General features: G+C 32.8%; 2 protein-coding genes across 2 annotated transcripts; one reads left to right on the forward strand and one right to left on the reverse strand.

The window, feature by feature from the left end:
• Positions 1-2857: 2857 nt before the first annotated feature.
• LOC107868529 (uncharacterized mitochondrial protein AtMg00810-like) lies at positions 2858-3745 on the reverse strand. The gene has a single exon (XM_016715232.1). The coding sequence runs from the start codon at positions 3743-3745 to the stop codon at positions 2858-2860; it is 888 nt and encodes a 295-aa protein (XP_016570718.1).
• Positions 3746-12295: 8550 nt separating this feature from the next.
• LOC107866872 (UPF0307 protein PM0119) lies at positions 12296-18423 on the forward strand. Its single transcript, XM_016712878.2, has 6 exons — positions 12296-12731; positions 13289-13337; positions 13447-13498; positions 16710-16873; positions 17343-17456; positions 17889-18423. The coding sequence occupies exons 1-6, from the start codon at positions 12373-12375 to the stop codon at positions 18039-18041; spliced, it is 891 nt and encodes a 296-aa protein (XP_016568364.1). The 5' UTR covers positions 12296-12372; the 3' UTR covers positions 18042-18423.
• The last annotated feature ends 4574 nt before the right edge of the window (positions 18424-22997 follow it).

Genomic DNA, 22997 nt, shown 5'->3' on the forward strand with positions numbered 1-22997 from the left:
AGACTATTTTTCTTTGGTATAAAATTATACAAGGACAAAAATACCCTCATTTTCATTTCTCTCTCTCTCACACACAGAGACACACACACATATATATATTATATATTTATAAATATTAAACTATGTTTAATTAACGTATAATATATTCATAAATAAATTATATATATATATAATAATAATAATAATAAACGTAAACTGGTAAATTGTATAATAATTATGTTTTGAACGTATAATATATATTATGAACAATATAATATATTATGAACATAAATATATATTATGAATAACGAATAATATATTCATAAATATATATAAATTAGATATTCATAAATTATGTTTAATTAACGTATAATATATTCATTAATTATGAATATAATATATTACGTAATATATAACGTAATTACGTATTTATAACATAATATATAACGCAATATATTCTCACACACACATAAATTATGTTTAATTAACATATAATATATTCATAAATAAATAAATTTTGAACATTTTACCATTCAAAATGGTTGTAAAATATATAAATTATGTTTATTTATATATTTTAATTTCTCTAAAAAATAATAAAAAAATTTATATATATATATATATAAGTTAAATAAGATGGAGGGTATTTTGATAATCAATCAATTTATTCCTAGAAATTATACCATGTATGTTACTTTGAATACAACAAACCAAACATTCAATAAAAAATAATCCCAGCATAACTATTCTCAGTATAACTTATCCTAACATAACTAATCTCGATATAACTTGTTTTCAAACCAAACCACCCTAAGTAGTAAACAAGTGATCACTCACCACCTATCTACTTAATATTCGTATTTAAACTATTTTTTAAAAACATCACACTTATCACTCATCCATTTTAAATTTTCAAAAAGGAAATAAATAATTTCTATTCACTGTTCAGTAGAATTCATAGCTTTTGTGCAAACTTAAAACACCAGTAAAGAGCACTAGGTGATCACTTTAATTTCAATTATGAAATCATAATCCAACATTTCATCATTATGAGATCAAAGCAAGCAGACTGGCAACTTGCAAGTGAAATCTGTCATTCTTATCTACAATTACAAAATGACACGTTGTATATCTATCTTAATTCGATCTTTTATTCGATGGTTTTCTCTTCGACAAATTATTATTATTATTATTATTATTATTATTATTATTATTTTGATAAACACGACATACTATTATATAGACTTTTGGAGCCTATGTTGTTTCTAAATCGATTAATCCTAAATGTTATGTCAGTCAAAATTTTGATTCTTTTTTCTCTTAGTCTTTTATTTGACAAAATCATGTAACTTTTTGATGATATTTTAAAAAATTCATGATTTGTTCAGAATTAATTCTAAAATAAATAAAATTAGATAAGCTTATGTTTGATATTCAACCTCGATTCAAACATTAATTTTTGAATATTCGCAAAGTATTCGGTTTAATATATTCAACTTTGGCAGATTTTTCGTGGCCATCAAGATTAATTTATTCTCTGACACATTGTTCTCATGCTTTTATTATGTAGTTTTAACTAAATAAGGAATCAGCTTGGATACGTGATAATTATGTACAGATGATCATTTTCTTATATATATATATATGACCAACAAAACTGTGCCCAAGTCATGGTGAAAATATTTTTTCTAATTCTCTTTATGCACCCATATACACTCTCTATCCAAATCAATATGATGCCCTTCTTTTTATAATTTCTTTTAGATCATAAATTTCTAAAAGAAAAAAACATTTTTGAAATGGCTTCTTTTATTGGGAAGTGAGTGTTGGGTTCGAAATCGAGAGAATGTATTATTTAGTTTTCAAATTATGTCGACGATAAATCAAATGAGAAATAAAAATACACTAAAAATATATTATTGATATTATTTGATCAAGTGACCTACATATTATGAAAATTAATATAAAAAACATAAAACAAAAATTTCTCCCTAAACAAAACTCTTTAAAAACTATATACAAAACTTTTTAAAACAAAACTCTTTTAAAAACTATATACAAAACTTTTTAAAACAAAACTCTTTAAAAACTATATACAAAACTTTTTAAAAACTATATTGTGGATGTTATTGTGTTGTGAAATATCTTCTATTCATAGATGTACAAAATCCTCCTCTGCGAAGAAGAAAGGTAATAGAAAAAAAGCGATTTTTTTTTCAAAAAGAAAATCTTTTTCCGCTAAGAAAAATAATTCTAATCATGATAGAAGTAGAAGTAAGATCTGCATACACTTTATCCCATCATGCCTCACCTTGTGAAATTACATCAAATATGTTGTTACTATTACTACTGTTTATAAGAAAGCCCTGATGAGTTTGAATGTCATTATTGATAATTTCATACAAAAGATTTAAGAAATATCAGTAGGAGTGAGAAGGAAGAAGCAGAGAATTAAAAGGGAAAGTTTTTTTTTTGATTGAGCACTGTTACATTGCAGTGTTACCTAGCTGCTAGCATCAACTCTGTATATATACATAGGCATCTAGTAACTGTCCCTACACTAGTGTGACTGCCAGCTTATCATTCTCTAACTACTTTCACCATATAACTTGTTTTCCAATCCTAGCTGTCAACACTCCCCTTCAAGTTTATGGTTGAAAGATGTTCTTCATTCCAAGTCTATTGAGAAGCTGACTATGTTGAACTTTTCCAAAACTCTTAGTTAGTATATCAGCAAGCTGGTCTTTGGTGTTAATGTGTTCGGTTTTCAACATTCTTTAACAGATTCTTTCCCTAACAAAGTGACAATTAATGTCTATATGTTTTGTTCTTTAATGGAAGATAGGATTTTGCTGCAATTTGGATGGCTGCCTTGCTGTCACATATCATGTTCACTGGAGTAGTTACACATACACCTAGTTCCTTGTAGAGACCGATCAGCCAAGTTATTTCTGCTGCACATGTAGCCATGCTTCTGAACTCTGCTTCTGCTGATCTCCTTGACACTGTCTCTTGTTTCTTTGACCTCCATGAGATGAGACCTCCTCCAAATTTGACTAAGACCTCCTCCAAATTTGACTAAGTAACCTATAACTGATCTTCTAGTTTCCAAGCAGGCACCCCAATTCGAGTCACAATAAGCTGTGAGTTGTGTTGTCTCTCCTGCAGGCATTAGTAGTCCCATACCAGGTGCTTCTTTGATGTACCTGAAAACTTTTAAAGCTGCTTCCATGTGTGATTGCTTAGGACAAAGCATAAACTGGCTCAACACTTGTATAGAGAATGCAAGATCAGGTCTTGTCATTGTAAGATAAAGAAGCCTTCCTACTAACCTCTGATATGTTGTAGGATCTGCAAGCAAGTTATCCCTTTCAACACTTGCATTATTGATGTGTTCATCATACTTCACTGATGTAAGCTTCTGATTTACTTCAAGTGGTGTGCCAACAGGCTTAGCTCCCCCTAGGCCCGTCGCAGCCACTAGTTCCAATGCATACTTCCTTTGTGGCATTACTATGCCTTTGACGGATCTAGAGAACTCAATTCCTAGAAAGAATTTTAGTTCACCTAGATCTTTCATCTTGAACTTCTTTTGAATCTCTTGCCTTGTATCACATAGAAGTTTGTAGTTATTTCCAGTTACCAATAGATCATCTACATAGACTAAAACCATCACAGTGTCACCATTAACTAGTTTTGTGAATAATGAGTAGTCATAGTGACTCTGCTTGAATCCCATATGTACTAGTACTTCAGTAAGCTTCATGTTCCATTGCCTTGGTGCTTGCTTGAGACCATATAAGGACTTGTGGAGTTTGCAGACCTTATGAATCTCTCCCTATTTGGCAAACCCATAAGGAATTTCCATGTACACTTTCTCTACTAGATCACCATTGAAGAAGACATTATGAACATCCATCTGATAAATGAACCAACCTTTGGAAGCAGTAAGAGCAACAATTGATCTTTCTGTCACTATTTTAGCAATAGGACTGAAGGTTTCACTATAATCCAAGCCTTCCTTTTGGCCGAAGCTTTTAGCCACAAGCCTGGCTTTATATCTTTCCACCTCACCAGTGGAGAGATACTTAATTTTGTAGATCCATCTGCAGCCAATGGCCTTTTTGCCGGGTGAAAGATTAACAATGGACCATGTCTTATTATGTTCTAGTGTAGTAACTTCTAGCTGCATAGCCTTGAACCATGCTGGATCAGCAACAGCTTCTTTGAAAGACACAGTTTCACACTGAGATGAATAAGCTTGCAAGATCTATTTATACGAGGGGGACAAGTGAGAGTAAGAGAGTTGATTAGACAAAGGGTGAGAGCAGCTGGTACCCTTTGGATTGGTAACAAAATCCTACAGCCACAAGGGAGGCTTACTATGTCTGTTGGACCTCCTGGATGGAGCAACGTAAGGTAGGGAAGCCAAAGATGATGTAGCTTCAGAATGTGTAGGATTGTCTACAGCCGTGGTATGGGTTAAAGAGGTGTTGACATCAACAGTAACAGTGATATCAGAAGTAGGATTCATAGTAGTAGGGGTGTCACTAGGAAGTATGACTTCAAGCCCAAGAAATATATGATTAGATCCAGCTTTGAGATGCTTAAAAGGAAAAAAAATCCTCTTAAAAGGTAACATGTCTGCTAACAAAGAAGGAGTGAGTATGAATGTCATGTAGTAAGTACCCTTTTTGTGAAGATAAGTACCCCATAAAGACTGCAGGAAATGCTCTTGCAGAGAACTTATCCAGGATGGTGGGATTTGCAGCATAACACAAACAACCAAAAACTCTAAGATGAGTTAGAGAAGGAGAGTGTTGATGTAGTATTTCAAATGGTGATTTAAAACCAATCACTTTAGATGAGAGTCTATTTAAGAGATAGACTGCAGTGGTGACACACTCACCCCAAAACCTGAGTGGTATAGAGGCTTAAAACCTGAGAGATCTGGCCATATTCAAGATAGTTCTATGTTTTCTTTCAACAATACCATTCTGCTGAGGGGTGTACACACAGGTACTTTGATGAGCAATACCAAGATCACTTAATAGAGCTTGAAATGCATGGCTGAAAAATTCAGCCCCATTGTCTGTTCTCAAGGTCTTAACTGTGGTAGAGTATACATTTTGCACTTGTGTAAGAAAATGCTTGAGGACCACAATAGTGTCAGCCTTAGTAGCAATTAAGAAAATCCATGTATATCTACTATAATCATCCACTATAGTAACAAAATACCTTTTTTTATTATGAGTTGGAACTCTATAAGTACCCCAAATGTCACAATGCAGCAACTCAAACACAGATTTAGAGACATGAGAGCTTACAGAAAAAGGAAGTTTTGTGTGTTTAGCTAGTGGACAAACTGTACAATGAGAGATTTCTTGACTTTTCAATGACCTAAGAAAGTCATGTCTCTTTATTATATCTACCGGTGCATGGCCTAATCTTTTGTGCCAAACATCCACAGACTCAGAGGTAGTAACAGAACAGACATACTTATTTTGAGATTCACTGCTATTGACCAGCTTCTTTGGAGCTTGATTTGGTCCTTCTCTTAGTATGTAAAGGCCATGTTCTTCTCTACCAATCCCCTCCACCTAACCAGTGGAGATATCCTGAAAAATACAGAAATCAGGACAGAATCCTACCATGCGTTGCAGTTCTCTAGTGAGCTTGGAAACTGACAATAGATTGAGCTTAAAGTCAGGTAAATAGAGAACATTGGAGATGGATTGACACTATAGAACACAAACACCACCAATACGAGAGATATCAATAGTTTTTCCATTTGGTAGGTGGACCTTACTTCTGTCATTATTAGGTATGTGTTTGCTACTATCCAACACATCAAAACTAGATGTAATGTGGTGAGTAGCTCCTGTATCAACTACCTATTCACCTCCCTTAGTATTACTGCAGAAAGTCTGAAATAGACTACCTGTATCTGCAGTTGCAACCTGAACATGTGATTCTGCTCTATTTGCATTTCCAGTCTTGGACAGCAGCTGCAATATCTGTTGATACTGATCATGGGTAAAGAAAGTACCTGGAGGTTGAGGCTGAGTAACACCACTAGTATTTTGTGGTAGTTTAACTTGATTAGCATGCATCCCTGTGGTCATGAATTTTTTCTTGAACTTGAAGTAAGGAGGATATCCAACAATCTTACATTGGTCTTTGGAGTGACCTTTATATCCACAATGTTCACACTGAAGAAAGTTCTTCTTCACCTTATATCCAGAGTGACTTGCACCATTACCAGAGCTTCCAGTTGAACCATATTCTCTCCCTACACCACTTACACCACCTGAGTAGGGACTAGGATAAGCACCCTTGGAGGTGCCAGCTCCATCAATAAAGTTGGTGTTCTTCCGACTGTATAAAATAGTGCCCTCTATACTAGGTGAACTGGAAGAGGGAAAGCTAACCAAGTTCCTTTAACTCTCCTGATCAATTAACATAGCATACGCTTTGTTCAAGGTAGGAAGAGGTATCACCATCAGCAGTTGACTTCTAGGTTGAGAATATGACTCATTTTAGCCCATTAAAAACTGAAGAGTCGTTGATAATCACAATGTTTACTAAACTTCTTTAACTCAGGACAAGGACAACTGGGACAGGGCATAATAGCATCATATTCATCCCATAGATCCCTCAATTGTGATAAATAGTCGGATATAGAGAGAGTTCCTTGAGTAAGAGTGTGAAACACACGTGAAGCATCCATTGTATCAAACCTCTCTCGCAAATCAAGCCATACCTTACGAGCATCAAAGGCATACACTACAGAACTAAGTAAACCAGGTCGCACAGCATCCATAATCCAAGACAATACCACAGTATTGCATTTTTCCCACTGATCATACAATTCTGGTTCAAATTTACTTTTAGGAAATCGCCCGTCAACAAAACCTAGCTTACTTCGACCTACCAATCCAATTCTAAAGGATTTACTCCACAAGGCATAATTTTCAGAACCAGTAAACTGAAGTGTTATCAAGGAACTACCCGATGTATCTGTAGGTTGCAGAAATAGTGGATGATTGTGGTCTATAACTGGAATTGTGGAGGAACTGCGAACACAATTCTCAGTGTCATTAGGTGGAGAGCTTGATGCAGGTGCAGTTGCCATGAAATTGCACTCGAGTGGGTAGAAACCCTAACTATTGGATGCGATACGCGATTCACCGAAAATTTGTGGGTGAAATCTGGCACCAGATGTTAGCTCACCTACTCTGAAATGGCTATGATCGGAGGCTTTGATACCATGATAACTTCATACAGAAGATTTAAGAAATATCAGTAGGAGTAAGAAGGAAGAAGCAGAGAGAATTAAAAGGGAAAGTTTTTTTTGATTGAGCACTGTTATATTACAGTGTTACCTAGCTGCTAGCATCAACTCTGTATATATACATAGGCATCTAGTAACCGTCCCTACACTAGTGTGACTGCCGGCTCATCATTCTCTAACTACTTTCACCATATAGCTTGTTTTCCAATCCTAGCTGTCAACAATTATCAAAGGAGAAAAAATTCACATGGAGGGACAAAAGAAGACCAATATTTTAACAGGAAAGTGAGAAAAAAAAAAAAGGATAATGGAGAGGTGTTGCTATTAAAATTCGACGCATTTCTTCAAATGCCGTGATTTGGTAGCTCTCCTAATTTGAATTACATACTTAAAAAGGATAATTTCAGACCAGAGACTATAATAACTAAGTCCAAAATATTTCTAGTAGCATTTTCTAGTCAGTGATAAAAGTTAATTTTATAAACAAACAGTTATGTATAAATTAAAATGTCCATTGTTACTTAAAAAAGATAAATGACCAATATGTATTATAGCATGGAGAGATAATTAAGAAATATGTTTTGTTATGAGTGTTAAAAGATATTAAGGATAAAATAATAAAAGGTTCGCTTAATTTAAAAATCTCTAAACTAATATGTTAGGATGATCAACTCTAACTTATGATTGATCTTGACTTATAAAAACTTAACTGATAAACACTTGTTGATGTGCGTAGTTAAGTAAAATATATTTAAAAGTTAATCTGAAAAGCTTACTCAAACATCCTCATTATCGTTTTAACTACGCCAAAGCGGCACAATTTTTATTTTTTTTTCATTTCATGTGGAACTATTTTCAATTGCTTCTGATTTATGATTTTCATCATTGTTAATAGTAACATAAGTTATTATTGTACTAAAGAAGAAGAATTGTGTAGCAGCATAGATTAGATGAACCAATTGCTACTGAGTTTCTTTTTTTTTTTTTTGGTGGGGTGGGGGGATAAAATATTTTTAATAAAAATGATTTCATACCACAAATTTTGTTGGTTGATTGGGACTGTGATTGTTATTGTTGTAGACTTGTAGTTGATTTGTAGGTAACTATTATCTATTTCTTTTTTTTGGGGGGAGGGGGAATTCCAGGAAAAGCCACAGCCGTTATCAGTGGTGCGTACTGAGTAAATCCCTCATTGTGCAATAGCTTGCAAACTATACAGGAGATGTAAACCACACTAGATAAACCCCGTGCGACAGACTCATGGCTTAAAGACATTGGGGGAAGAATCGATCCCAGGTAGCTGTGGTGGGCTATCACCCTCAAAACCAGTGAGCCAATCCCGATGGACTACTATTATCTATTTCAATAGTAAAAAGATGTGGACTTTTTGGAATGTAATTAGCAAGGGTTAAGAAAAGTGTCCAAACAAAACATACTCCTTCCGTTTCGTGATCTTCTTTCTAAAAATATTTGTTTCAATTTAGTTGTCTTTTTTATGAAATTAAGAGGATTTTATTATATTCTTTCAGTACTACTCTAAGCATTAAATGCCTAAACAAAATGTATATATATTCAAATTTATATTTTCAAAACATAACTAATAAGGTTAATTTGAAAATAAACTCCTAATAAACATTTTCTTAAGGAGAGTGTCAAGTTCATAAGGGCCAGTAAGATTCAAATCAGGAAACTATATGTCATAGACCCAAATATGGATAGCTTTACATATTTGACCCCAATAAGAAATGCCTTTAAAGAATAATCTTTCTTACTTTTTAAGTATAGTACAAGTATCATTTTGCTCCTCTACACCTCAAATATATTTTTAAACTTTTCATACTCATTTGTCTCTCAAATTTTATTTTTTATTATTTTCACTTTTTATTTTTTCCTTTAATTTTATTATTTTATTTTTTATTAATTTCACTTTTAAATTTTTTTCTTTAATTTTATTTTCATATTTTAATTCATTTGTCTCAACCTTTATTTTTCTCTTTATTCATTTTTATCAAACATTATCTATTTCGTCATTTTTTTATTTTTTTTTTATTCATTTGTCTAAACCTTAATTTTTTGTTTTTATCAATTCTCCTTTTCCCCCTCATTTTTCTCAAACTTTATTTTTATTTTTTCCTTTCATTTTTTATTTTTCTCGATTTTTTTAATTTTCATTTTTTTTCTTAATCTTTATTTTTTTCTTGCCTTTTTTTTTCTCAATCTCGTTTTTTTATTTCTCTATTTTATTTGATCGTTTTTTCCCTTTTCAGTTCTCTTTTTTTCCCTCATTTTTCTCAAACTCTATTTTTATTTTTTTATATCATTTTTATTTTTCTCAATTTTTAAAATTCTTCGCTTTTTTCTTAATCTTTATTTTTTTCTTGCTTTTTTTTCTCAATCTTTTTTTTTTTTCATTTCTCTATTTTGTTTGATCTTTTTTTCTTTTTTCTCAACTTCTAATATATTTTGCTAATAAATAAAAAATTGAATAATCCGCAAAGTGGTCTTCCTTTTTTTACATCAAGGCAAATTTAGGGGCATGAATTGTTGTTAGGAAGTTCTTTGAAAATTCTTGAGATAAGTCGTGTCTCTAAGGCGAGAGTTGTAGAACATCTCATAAATAAAGACATAACGTGGTAGTGTCAACTCTTGACCGTGGGGCATAATTTATTATTGAAAGTCCTTGAGCTATGTCTTGCCTCTAAGGCAATAGTTGTAGAACATCTCATAAATGAAAACATAACGTGGTAGAGTTAACTCTTGCCTGTGAGCATAATTTATAGTTTGAAAGTTCTTTAGCTAAGTCTTGCCTATAAGACAATAGTTGTAGAATATCTCATAAATAATAACATAACATGGTAAAGTCAACTCTTGTCCGTGGGGCATAATTTGTAGTTTGCATGTCCTTGGGCTAATTAAGTTTTGCCTTTAAGACAACAGTTGTAGAACATTTCATAAATGAAAACATAACGTGGTAGAGTCAAATCTTGCCCGTGGGGCATAATTATGTAGTTTGAAAGTCCTCGAGCTAAGTCTTGCCTCTAAGACAATAGTTGTAGAATATCTCATAAATAATAATATAACGTGGTAGAGTCAACTCTTGCCTGTGAGACATAATTTGTAGTTTGAAAATCCTCGAGCTAAGTCTTGCCTCTAATTAAGGACATCTCATAAATGAAAAAACATAACGTAACAGAGTCAACTCTTGCCCGTGGGGCATAATTTGTTGTTTGAAAGTCCTTGAGCTAAGTCTTGCCTCTAAGGTAAGAGTTATAAAGTATATCATAAATCAAAATACAGTGTGGTAGTGTCAACTCTTGTCCTTGAAATATAACTAATTGTTTGAAAGTCATAAGTCTTATCTTTATAATGTGGTAGTGTTAACTCTTGTCCATGAAACGTAGCTTGTTGTTTGAAAGTCATAAGTCTTGTCTTTATAATGTAATAGTGTCAACTCTTGCTCATGAGATGCAACTTGAATGGAAGAAATCGAAGAAAAGGACAAAAATAATAAAAATTACAAAAAAAAAAAACTATTAAAAAAATAAAAATCAAAGAAAATGTAGAAGTTGAGAGAGAATAAGAAAAAAATAAAGGTTGATAAAAATTAAAAAAGATTAAATAAAAATAAAGGTCGAGAAAAATTTAAAAAAAGAAAATAAAAAATGAAAATCAAAGAAAAATAAAATTTATTTTTTTTATAAAAGTAGACGTTGAGGTGTAAAGAAAAAAAGTAAGGTTTGAGATTTTTTTTTTTAAAAAAAAAAAAAAAAGGAAAAAAAAAATCAAAGTAAAATAAAAAAAAAGTTGAGAGGAAAAATGACAAAAAGTAAGGGTTGGGAAAAATTAAAAGTAAAAAGAGAAAATAAAAAATAAAATTAAAGTAAAATTGAAAAGAGAAAAAAAAATAAAAGTTGAAAGAAAGAAATATAGAGTTGTTATCCATTATAAAGATCATTTATGTAATTTATTTCATTAGTTAGGGATAATTTCGTCCAAAAAAATATTAGTTAAGAGATAAAGATTATTTTAAGAAAATATTTTTATTTGGGATTAAAATTTGAAAGTCACCCCAATTTGAGTCTATTTCTGAAAATTACACAGCCCAGACATGGGCTTCTTCACTAAAGCCCGAGTGTGTGTTCTATAGAATGGTAGACATTACACCAAATAGTTGCTTGTGGCACCTTTATTTAAAGTTTAATCAATCGGAATTTATAGGCTGAATTTGTTGTTATTGTTGCTGCTGCTGCTTCCTCTTTAGAAGAATTTCACATATGAAATTGGCTCTGCCTAATGTAACTTCAAATCTCCTATAAGAATTTGAAATTTGTTCAAAGATCTTAAGGTTTGACTGAGTTAAGTCCAGATGACTGAACTTGAAACTATAGACATGCATTTTTTGAACTTCAAAACTACATGTATGAAGTGAATTATATAGTGGCTTAATTTTATTTTTTTAATTAAATATTGATTATTCCTTAAACAGGACTCACCAATTTATGCAATCCCCTCCCCTCCCCCATGGAATGCCATGCTTTCCAAGGACCAATAAGTGTGGGCCTTTTATTGAGGCACATCCAATGAAACTCAGCGATCTACAAGAATAAAATAAAAATTTAAAATGATAGAAATTCCTCTTCATTTTCATTTTGTTATACTTAGCGACAGAATAACCTAAGCATACAGCATTGGAGGTACGCCCAAAGGTTAGTGACAACAGTGTGTTTCCTGTCGCGTCAATCTTCGAAGTGGGATGGTATATTATCTCAGTCTAAGTGGATAATTTTGAATTTTTGATCTTACTTCTTTCATAAGTAAAACTTGCTCTCAGATAAACTTTTTGACTTTTTACCTTTAAGTTCTACAATATGGTAAGCGGGACCAAAAGTTCAACATCGAGATAGTTAGCCTACAACTTGGGCCTATTTTTAGGATAAATCCTCCAAGGAGGTAGACTACTAATTGGGCCCAATATCCGCAAAATAGCCCAATCCTCACACACCTTTATATCAAGGCCCAACTCATAATAAAATTCTTTTCCACCCCCTCCAACAACAACAACTAAAAAAAAAAAAAGCTAAAACACAATCACACAAAAAATGGCTCATCTAGTTAAACCTCTGCTAAATCTCCCAAAATGGCACCACTATTTATACCTTCGCGCCTCTTTCGTCCACCTAATTCAACAGCAATCTCCACTCTTCTCCACCAACAATCTCCGTCAACCGCCACCGTCCACGTCATCACCTTCCGCTCTCCAGCAAGCTCATTTTCGCTCCGGCGCCGCACTTAAGTCACGTGAAAGTCAATTGCCGTTGGATCCATCGGAGAGCGAAAGCGATTCCGATGGCAAAATTAGGAAGAGTCGTAATGAGAAGAAGCGTGAAGCTCGACGCGCTGTCCGGTGGGCTATGGATTTAGCTAAGTTCTCTCCACCTCAAATTAGGCGCATTTTAAGGTAATTAGAGAAAATCCTAAGTATACTTCCACTCCGCCCACTTTTCCTTTGTCACATTTTGCTTTTGACTGAACTGAAGTAAATTAATTTAATATTTAAAATTTTTAAATTTAGATGCTCGGAAACTATATGAAATGTTATAAGTTGCAATCCTTCTTGTAGTATTATAATGCAAAAATACATATTTTGATAAAAGTTCATGCAGCTTCACTCTCGAGAAATGTGACAAGTTAAAATGAATAGACACAAGTAATTGACGAAGGATATACTCACTCTATTCACTTTTATTGTCGAGTTTCGTTTTTCGAGAGAAAACGTATGAATCCTTGTCAAATAAGTACTATTTTAATATGTACTTTTTAATCATATTAATATCAATTCAGCGAATTATAAAAAAATTTATATATAGTTTTTACATCTAAATTTAAAATGTAAAATATGAACTATGAATTTATCTAATTCTATTTAGCTTTGAATATTAGTCAAATTGACGAGTAAAAGGAACGGATGAAGTAATTTAATGTTTCAATATTCTTATATTCTGGTTTAACGTGTAGAGTGGCTTCACCGGAGCAAGAGGTATATGATGCAGTTATGCTGGCCAAGGTAATTGTTTTTGTATTGTTGAAGTTTTATGTTCTAGTAGTTTTGAGGATTTGTTGCTGTCTTTTTCGTGGTTAGTGATGGGCATAACAGGTTCGTTCATTTGCTGCAGAGACTAGGTCCTGATGTACGAGAAGGAAAGCGTAGGCAATTCAGTTACATAGGTATGCTTCAAGATGCTTACTTTGTCCATCAAGATTATCTTTTGACCAAATGTTTAAGTGCATCATTCTGAATTCAGATAGCAAAAGTTGTAACGTTTGTTGTACCTTTTATTGGTTTATAGATATCTCAGTTGTATACTTATACCCAATGTAGGTTAAATATCGTCAGTATTGATCACTTGATAAATAGAAAAGGGACTTGCAAATTACTGAATTAGCATGGAGGTGAACTGTTTTATAAGATAGCAGATAATCAATAGCATCGGGGAAGAGAGAAGGGGAATGTTTGAATTATAAAGATTAAGGAAAGAAGTGTGGTAATCTCAGTATGCATTGCCGTTTGAATTTGAGTGATTTCATGCTATGTATTTGAAATTCATAGTCTTAAACGCTTTTCTTTGGTTCAAATCACGTTACTCTTTTATCCATTACTTCCGATTCATTTCAAAGGACGCTTAAGAAACATGGCATTTCAAATTCATAAAATATGAAATTGACTCTTTTTATCAGTTGTCTCAATCAAAGTGGGTCTATTCTTGACTCCTAAAGGATGAACATGTTGACCGGAATGCCAGAAAATGGTGACATGAAGCCGTATGTTGCTTTGTAATTTACTTACAGCTACAAAAACATCAACAACAAATAATCAGAGAATAAAAGTAATTGGAGTTGTGTTCTTCCTTACTAGCTGGTGCTTATCACTCAAATTATATATTCTACCTTCTTAGTGTAGGTGCAATCTTCTTTTTTATTTACTTTTATTAGATATGATTTTCTTCCATTTTGTGGAACTACATTGGGTATGTTGTTGTTGCATAAGATAGGATTCATTGTACTGGTGCTACCTAAAACCGCTCTTCTAACGATTTTGTAATGTAAGAAACAATTCATAATACTCAAGAAAAGGGAAGCATTCTTTATCAATCTATTGTCAGTCATATATAATCTGAATTTTCTCTGTATTGTTCAATCTCTGAAGTCTGACCTGATAAACATTTTAGTTTTCTTTGTCTGACTCAAACAACTATGGGATCTATGGTTACTCTGATAGATTCAGTAACTTATTTATCTAGAGCCTTTTTTTAGTCCTAAATTTTGTGCTATGCAAACGAATACTTGTGCTACGCAAAAAAATAACAAAATTGGTGAAAAAAGCTTCTGTCACATAGAATCTTTAGTACATACATTTTAAATCCAGGAAAGCGAATATTTTATGAGATAATATTAGGCTGCTAGGGGATTGATGCAAAAGGATAGAATTGAGCAGTAGGAATGCTTGTGTGAAACTGCCTTCAGAATAATGCATAATTGTTCGATAACTTCTTGAGTTCCTTTTGCAAACTTTTCATTTTCGCCGTGGGAAGTATTTTAGTCATTGGAATGGCTTCCATGACAGATTCAAAAAAAGGGCTCAAAGGAAATTAGATCTCTTTGGTGCTGTATGGTGTGGACAAACAAATTTGTCAGTTGAAGTTGATGCTCCCAAAACGTAAATGGGATAGCAAAGTAGAAAATTAGTGAATTGAAATAGAGACTCCGAAAATGTAAGCTTCTTAATACTTAATAGTTCATACTAATGGAAAAGGAAATAGTAGCATACTGTGGAGATTCAATATTTAGTTATTGGGAGTTGCATAACCCTCAATTGTGTGACCTAGTGGTCAATAAAGTGGAGAGATCCATGAGGTCTCAGGTTAGATCCAGTGGAGATGAACAACACATAAGTGATTTCTTCTCAGCTGTCCAAGCCTTGGTGTGTCTCTACTTGGTACTTGTACTGGAGGAAGGTAGCAGGTAGAGGTGGAATTAGTCATGTTGCACCTAAGCTGGCCTGGACACCACCGTTATAAAAGAAAGATATTGGTATCTGTCCCGTGCAACTTATTACAATATAAATTCTACTTTGAACCCTTCTAATTTCTTTATCGCATGCCTTTTAGGAGGTTCATGCAAATGGAGGGTAAAAACTGAATAGTAATACTGCAGTGCCATTACACAATTGAAAGAAAAGCGATCAACTTGATATTATTTTGGAGCAGAAGAACAAAACAAATAGTAATAAATTTGTACTTTCGAGAAGGGACATTCTAGTGAAAAAAGTGTTGGTGAATCACTTAACGTTTGACCTATCTCGTATTAGGAAGTCCCAGCAATTATTTATAGCTGTTTGAGTACCATATACATGTTAATAACAGAAGAAGCAATCTGGAATTTGTATATCCTTTGTGAATGCATTATCTACTTCCTGCCTTTTCATTTCTTGCTCCAGGCCGTAGTGAATAAGCTTGTCATGTCTTTTGTCCCCTTTTTCTCTAGAACGATGCTTTGTATAATTGATCTGTATAAACTGTTCATTCCCATGACTACAGCTACAACATACCCAGTGTATTCCCACATAGTGGGGTCTGTGGAGGGTAGAGTGTATGCAAACCATACCACTACCTCAGGTGAAGTAGAGAGGTTGTTTCCGATGGACCCTTGGCTTAGGACCAATAACAGTATACCAAACACAAAAGATAAGTGGATATAAACTAGTACGGTACGCGAAATAAACTAACAGTATAACAAACACCAAAGATAAATGCATATAAACTAGTACGGTATGCAAAATTGCCACACAATAATACTACAACCACAACACCACGAACAAGAAACTCCAGACACAAAAGAACGCTCCCCTACTATTATCGACGCACTCCCACCCCCTAACCCTCTACCCTAATCCGCGTCCTCCACACCTTCCTATCAAGGGTCATGTACTTCGTAAGCTGTAACTGTTCCATATCATGCCTAATCACCTCCCTCCAATATTTCTTCGGTCTACCTCTACTCCGCCTAAAACCATCCATATCATTCCCATGACTGAAAAGTGAAAATCATAAAGTTCAGTAAAGTTGTGGTTTACTAATTGATTGATTGCACATGGTAATTGTGATGCATTATTCAATTGCTAAAGATCTATTAATGTTGTTATTTATCTGCATTTTGATAAGTCAGAAGAGATGGTTTACTTATGATGATTTGAATTTTAAAATCTATGGGCTCATAAAACGTGGAATTTTTTGTTTAGATATTTCTGGATTAAGTTAACCTTGTAAAATGCTTGCAGTGTCATACATTCAGTTTCTCCTACTGAATTTTTTGATCATGCTTGCAGTGTATATATATGTCCAGATCTATATACTCACGATGTGATACGAATTCATGTTAGGCAGATTATTGCGAGAAGTTGAGCCTGAATTGATGGATAGCTTAATTCAGGCAACAAAAGATGGAGACCAAACTAAATTTCAGTCCTTATCCGGTTCGGAACTTTCAGCTACTGAAGATGTTGATGAAGAAGTTGAAGAGACTGAATCTGAGGATGACGAAGAGGCACGTCATAATCTCACTCATGTTTGCTTTTCTTGAAGCAATCCGAGGGATCAAAGTTCAGTGGCTTATTTTTTTGCGTTAAAAAACAACAACAAAGCAGAACAAACTAAAATCGCTAATTTACTTCCATGAAAAAATTAAATAAATATTAGAACAGCTGTCCTTCACCCCTGTTTAATAAAGAAGCTGATTATGAAGCCTGGAATGTGGTGTAGGCATAGCAGAACTGAAATTTAAAGTTTTGTCAGGAAATAATTTCATTAATTGGCACTTGCATGACATTTTTTAGAGACCAAAACAGACATGAATCAGTCTGCAGAACAAAATGTTTTATGATGGCTCTGTAAGTAATTATAAATGCAATTACTACAAGGTCATAACTCCGTAAATCGTCCTGTAATTAATTGAAACCATGTTACCTGAAATCCTAGAGTTGTATAATTCTTCCTTCCTTTTTGCTTATTTTCAGGATTCTGAAGACGTTACTGTTTTAGTCGACAGATGGTTTGATGGCTTGATCAATAAGGATGTTAACATCTCTAAAGAAATCTATTCTCTAACTGAGTTTGATTTTGATCGCCAGGTTAGTTCAGCTGCTCATGCACGGATCTGGCGTTATTTATGTTTTTTCTTTACATTTTGGATTTTGTGGTTTACAAGTTGAATCAACACACAATTTTATGATTCTTATTCTCTTGCCTGTATATGTTCATCCCCAAGACAAAAAACTGGTAAAAGAAAACTAGAAAAGACGAACTAATATGGATAAATCAGTGTTGCTGGCTGTCAAGTCTGCACCGTAACCTATAACTATATAATTGTTAGCTTGGTTAATTGAGGCTCTCGTTGCTGTAAACTTAAAGCTGTCAACAATTTCCTTACACTATTCATATGAAATACACTGCCCCTACTTGAGATATGAAAGAAAAATTCTGTTTCTTTTGTATGTAAACTGAATTTGCTCGTCTTGGCAGGGTTTATTATTTATCTGATTATATTTTATCTCATTATGCAGGAGTTACGTATTCTTGTTAGGAAAGTACAATCAATACGAGAAAAAGGGAGCAATTCAGACGAGGAGGAAGGAAAAGTAAATAGAGATATTGTCCGTGCAGAAAGGTCTCTCACTCGTTTCCTTCGAGACCTAGTGAAGCAGCTTCACAGCTGAATAGAGTATCTGATTCATGTGGGAGCGTGTACTCCATACTGGCCATCAGTAGATCCTCAAGAAGCACATTTAAGTGTATTACTTCCTAGTACATGCATGTACTTATCCTGAATTTAGATCTCATTTGTCTACCCTCGCGGGTTTGTGGGCTGGGGGAAGCGGGGGGGGGGCGGAGATTGTCCTTCTTCCTGTAGATTAACATCCATTGTCTAATACCATAAGCCATGATTTTTTGTGTGGCACACTAGTACTGTACCGGAGTCTTTTAAGTTAAAAACGTTGAAAATTTTGCATAATCTTTGGCTGATAGATGAGATGGGGATTGAGAGATTGTTTGTCTTTACTGAAAACTATAATGAAAGAATCTTGTAGTTTCGATATGTCACTCCTTTTTTGCATCAGCTGATAGTAATGAAAGACAAGAATTGGAGTGGCTGTTAATGTTGCTTGGAGTAACACACCACTCAACAATTGATTGAAGGACAAAGACATCGATGACATTTGCATCGGCCTTTGCTGTACAGGTAATGTGTTTTATTGAGAAACTGGGACAACAGAGAAACTCACAAATTGTCAAAATACATTTCTTTCAAGTGATGTCTCATTTTCACAGTAGAAGACATATGAGTCATCTTTAACTTTATTTTGCTGATTCATTGTGACTGTTAATTTAGAATTTTATTAGTTTAATTTCAACATTAACGGCAACTTTTTCAACGCATGATTCATCCTTGGTAAAGAGAAATACTTCTTAATTGAGTGGCTGCTCCATTTCTTCAGGCAGACAGTGGTTTGGTGGAATTATAATTTGCTGAGTAATATTGATGTGTGTAGGTTCAGCTTATGTGTTCTTATTTGCCTTGAAAAACTGCTGTGGACAACATGGAGCTACCAAGCATCAGTTAAAAAGGTTGTGGAAAGGTCATTTTCTGCTAATTTAAGTTTTGGCCAACTACCTTTTGGGTGTAATTAATAGCCATCTCTTTATCATAACTAATCGTCCTTTCAAGATAATAATATATGAATATTGTCTCCGTCCATTTTTACCTGTTCATGTTTAACTTAACACACTAACAAGTGTGAATTCATTATTTTTGAAAATGATTATTGTTAGTAACAAGGGTAAATTATAACTAAGTGATAAATTATTTCTTGATTTTCCAAAGTAGACAAGTAAAAGCCGTTTATCTATTTTTAGAATAGTGAACGGAGCGAGTACATGTAAGTTTAACAAATGTTGAATCAACATGAAAAAGTTAGGAATTTTCTTCTGTTGGCAGTTTACTTTTCTATGCTTCGTAGGACCTTTTATCAGTTGGTGGCTTGGTGCAATCTCAGATTTATGACATGAAAAGTAAATTTAACATATGTGATAAGAAAAGTGAACTTGTATGGAAAAAAAAATATGAAGTTTACTACTTATGAATGATTCGTTTTCCAATACATTAACCTAATGGATTACATAAGATATTGCAACAGATTATGTGGCTCTTGTATTATAGAATTTCCAATTCCATATGCAATTTGGTTATTACTATTACTCTTAACAGTTAACACAATAGAACCATTACTTTTATTTAATTCTTGTACGGAAAGTTGAATCTTGACACTAAAAAATCTGACCGACAATATAATATTAGGATAAAAATAGCATTTTAAAAAATATTCTGAGAAAAAAAAATATCAGACGAAACTATGCTAGTATAAAACTATTTCATTAATTGAGTCGCATTGTGATAGAAGATTAGGGATAAAACTCGCAAATAATCATTTTCCAATCTTTATAGTTAAAAAGTAGTAATTGTTGTGAAGTTTTAAAATTCGCAAATGAATTAAGTATAAATAACATAAATATCAATCATTTTGAAAGTAATTACACTCTCTTTCACTTTTTTAATTACTTTATTCTCTTTTCCTATTAATATACATAACATAGCCGACTTATACATAGCATTCTGTGTATATATTGAAATTTTTGTAATATGTTTAAGGAGTTGAGATTTTTTGTAATATTGAAAATATAAGTTGTGTATTTATATAATTTTTAAATGAATTAACCCCGGAAATAGATGTTTTTGAACTTTTGACGGTACTTGTTCATGAGTAAACCTTCAAATTAAACTTCACGTATAGTAGAAGTTTTGCACATGGAACAAACAGGTACTACATGCATTCTTATTGAAATATTGTTGTATCTGTTTATTGGATTAGGTTTATTCACTTGTTTCATCTCACTGTATATTCATTTGTTGCAGTACATAGCTTGAACCGGCCTTGATTTCAACCGGTTCAATATGTTGATTTCGACCCAAAAATCAAAAAGTGGTCAGTAAACGCGATTTCTACTTGAAATCACTCCGAAAAATCAAAAAGTGATCAATAAATGCTACTCCCTTCGTTTCGGAATAAGTGAATTATTGGGGTATTTATTGGTGTTTCAAAAAATAAGTGAATCATTGAATTTTTTTTTAAATTTATCCTTATGATTTAACAATTAATTAACTTTTGAAAAGGTATTATAAGGTCAGTTTTTTATTTTATAGAGGTAAAAATAGAAAGTTATGTTAAATTTATATTTTTAATATTTTTCTTTGATTTATGTGTTAAAATCTAATAATTCATTCATTATGAAACGGAGAGAGTATTAGCAGTGGCTAGTGGACAAAGGGATAAGGTATAGGCCACTAGGTATATGTGCTAATTAGTGTACAATGTCTTGTCAAATATCTAAAGACTGCGACTAATAACCAAACTTTTACTTTTTTTATGTAAAAAAAGGTTTCTCACGTGAATACAGTTCAATAAAAGATGTAGTGCATGCACTTAATTTGGTCATAATAATTACAATGAAATTTTAGGTTGTGGATCTTAAGGATGAATTATACTAGTTTGAAAAAGTATAAGTAGTATAATTATCAGTTTAGTTCACACTTTAATTGGCCACTTATCATGTTTCTGCTATAAATTAAATTCTTTTTTGTCATTTAGTAAATAGGCGTTTGGATACCAACATGAGTTGGGGTGCAATGATGGGACCGCTTCATCCTTAATTAGAGGTCTTGGATTCGAAACTTGGGTATGGAGAAAATTCTTTTGGGAGCTCTACTCCCTTAATGAGCCTAAAAACGCGCAATCCGAATTAGTCGGGCTCTAATGTGGTTACCTAACACTAGGTGGGAAATCAAAATAAACAATAGTGCGTTTGGAGAATATTGATTGAAGCTGAAAAAAAAAAAAGTACGTAAAATTGAAGCTGAAAATAAATATTTGAAAGTCAAGTTGTGTTTAAAATGAATTTCACTTGAAAGAAAAAAAAAAGTCAATTCGAAGCACTAAAGTTTCTTCTACGTGTAGAGTTTAATCAAATTAGAAAGACCTATTATATGGAGTCTTACTTCACATTAAGGTTAGAGAATTGTGGGGGAACTTTTACTACATTTAACTTGAAATACTTTTAACAAAACATCATGACATTTTGGATGAAAAATTAAGAGTTAAAAGGAAATAAAATAGCTTTAAAAAGCAGCTCCTTTTTTAACGAGATAAGAAGATAGGAAATTTAAGATAAGTGCATGTGCTGATTGCTTTTAAAAAGTTATAATCAAATTAAATATTTTTTGTATTTAGAAATCTCAACGTTTAATAGTAGTCAAGCAAATGGTGAGAGTGAGTTTGGAGAATTTACATTTAGCATATCTTAATAGGTTATTTCATTTTTTTTTTAATTAAACCATTGTTTTTCATATTTGCTTCCCTGACCCAGAAAAATAAAAGTAGTAGGTTGGATAAGAACCTTAAGAAAAAACAAAATTAGGTATAGAGAAGAAAATTCTTTACAAACATCGATTCTGATGGAATAATTGAAATTTATCCGTCATTAATTAGAGATCTCAAGTAAGAAAAATTTTAATTGGGAGCAGTGGACATTCTTATCGAAATATTATGAGCGTAGTTGTGTACAAAGATTAAATATTATTAGTTATTATAAGTGTAGATTAATTCTAGAAAAAATTAACATAAACATACACCTTAACTTATCATATCTACACAAATTTCCATCCAGGGGCGGAGCTACGTGGACTCCAAGGGCTCATCTGAACCCCCTTCGTTGAAAACTCATTATATATATGAAGTTTTTTTTCCCTTTGTGTATATATTAAATTGAACCTCCTCACTACAAGCAAAAAAATTGATTTAGTGGCAAGGGATGCAAATTTTCATGCAAAGGGTCTCACGGTTTTGAGTTTGAGATCCATTCATGATAGATTTTTTTTTTTTTTTGCTTCCTCCATCTGAACCCCATTGATAGAAATTCTGTCTCCGTCATTGTCCCATCTCTACAAAGTAATTACAAAAATTTTAACTAATTATGCATCTTCGTTTGATGTATCGAGAGCTAATTATGTATCTCGACAAGTTTAAAATAAACAAAAAATATATTGAAAGTTAATTATGTATTTAATTGTACACATTCTTAACACAATTTTTGGCTCCGCCACTAACCACTATCCTAAAAATAGGTTCTACAAGTCGATGTAGGTATCAAAAATCGGGTGAAAACAACAAAAACAAGTCAAAGCATAATTTCGTAGTAATATTTATTTATCCATAGTCGCCAATCTAACAGTTAAAATTTGTAGTCAAAAATATCATCCTTGTAAATTAGCCGCCACAGATTTTGCTATTTTCAACTGTTACCAAAATGTTTAGTGTTAATATTTGACCACGTTTTGAACATTCAAAATAAATTCAAATATGTTTGGACAAACTCCCCACGATTTGAGGGATCAATGGTCATTTTCTTAGTTTCTACAAGTCAAATAGATTATTTTATGCGAATTTTAATAGAGAAATTCATGCGCATTGAAATAATAGACAACAAATATATATTTCTTCGTATATTAATGTGTAATATACAAACATAATAATATATATTTGACCAATGAATATAATTAC

This window comes from Capsicum annuum, chromosome 4 (genome assembly GCF_002878395.1).
Source record: "Capsicum annuum cultivar UCD-10X-F1 chromosome 4, UCD10Xv1.1, whole genome shotgun sequence".
NCBI lineage: Eukaryota > Viridiplantae > Streptophyta > Magnoliopsida > Solanales > Solanaceae > Capsicum > Capsicum annuum.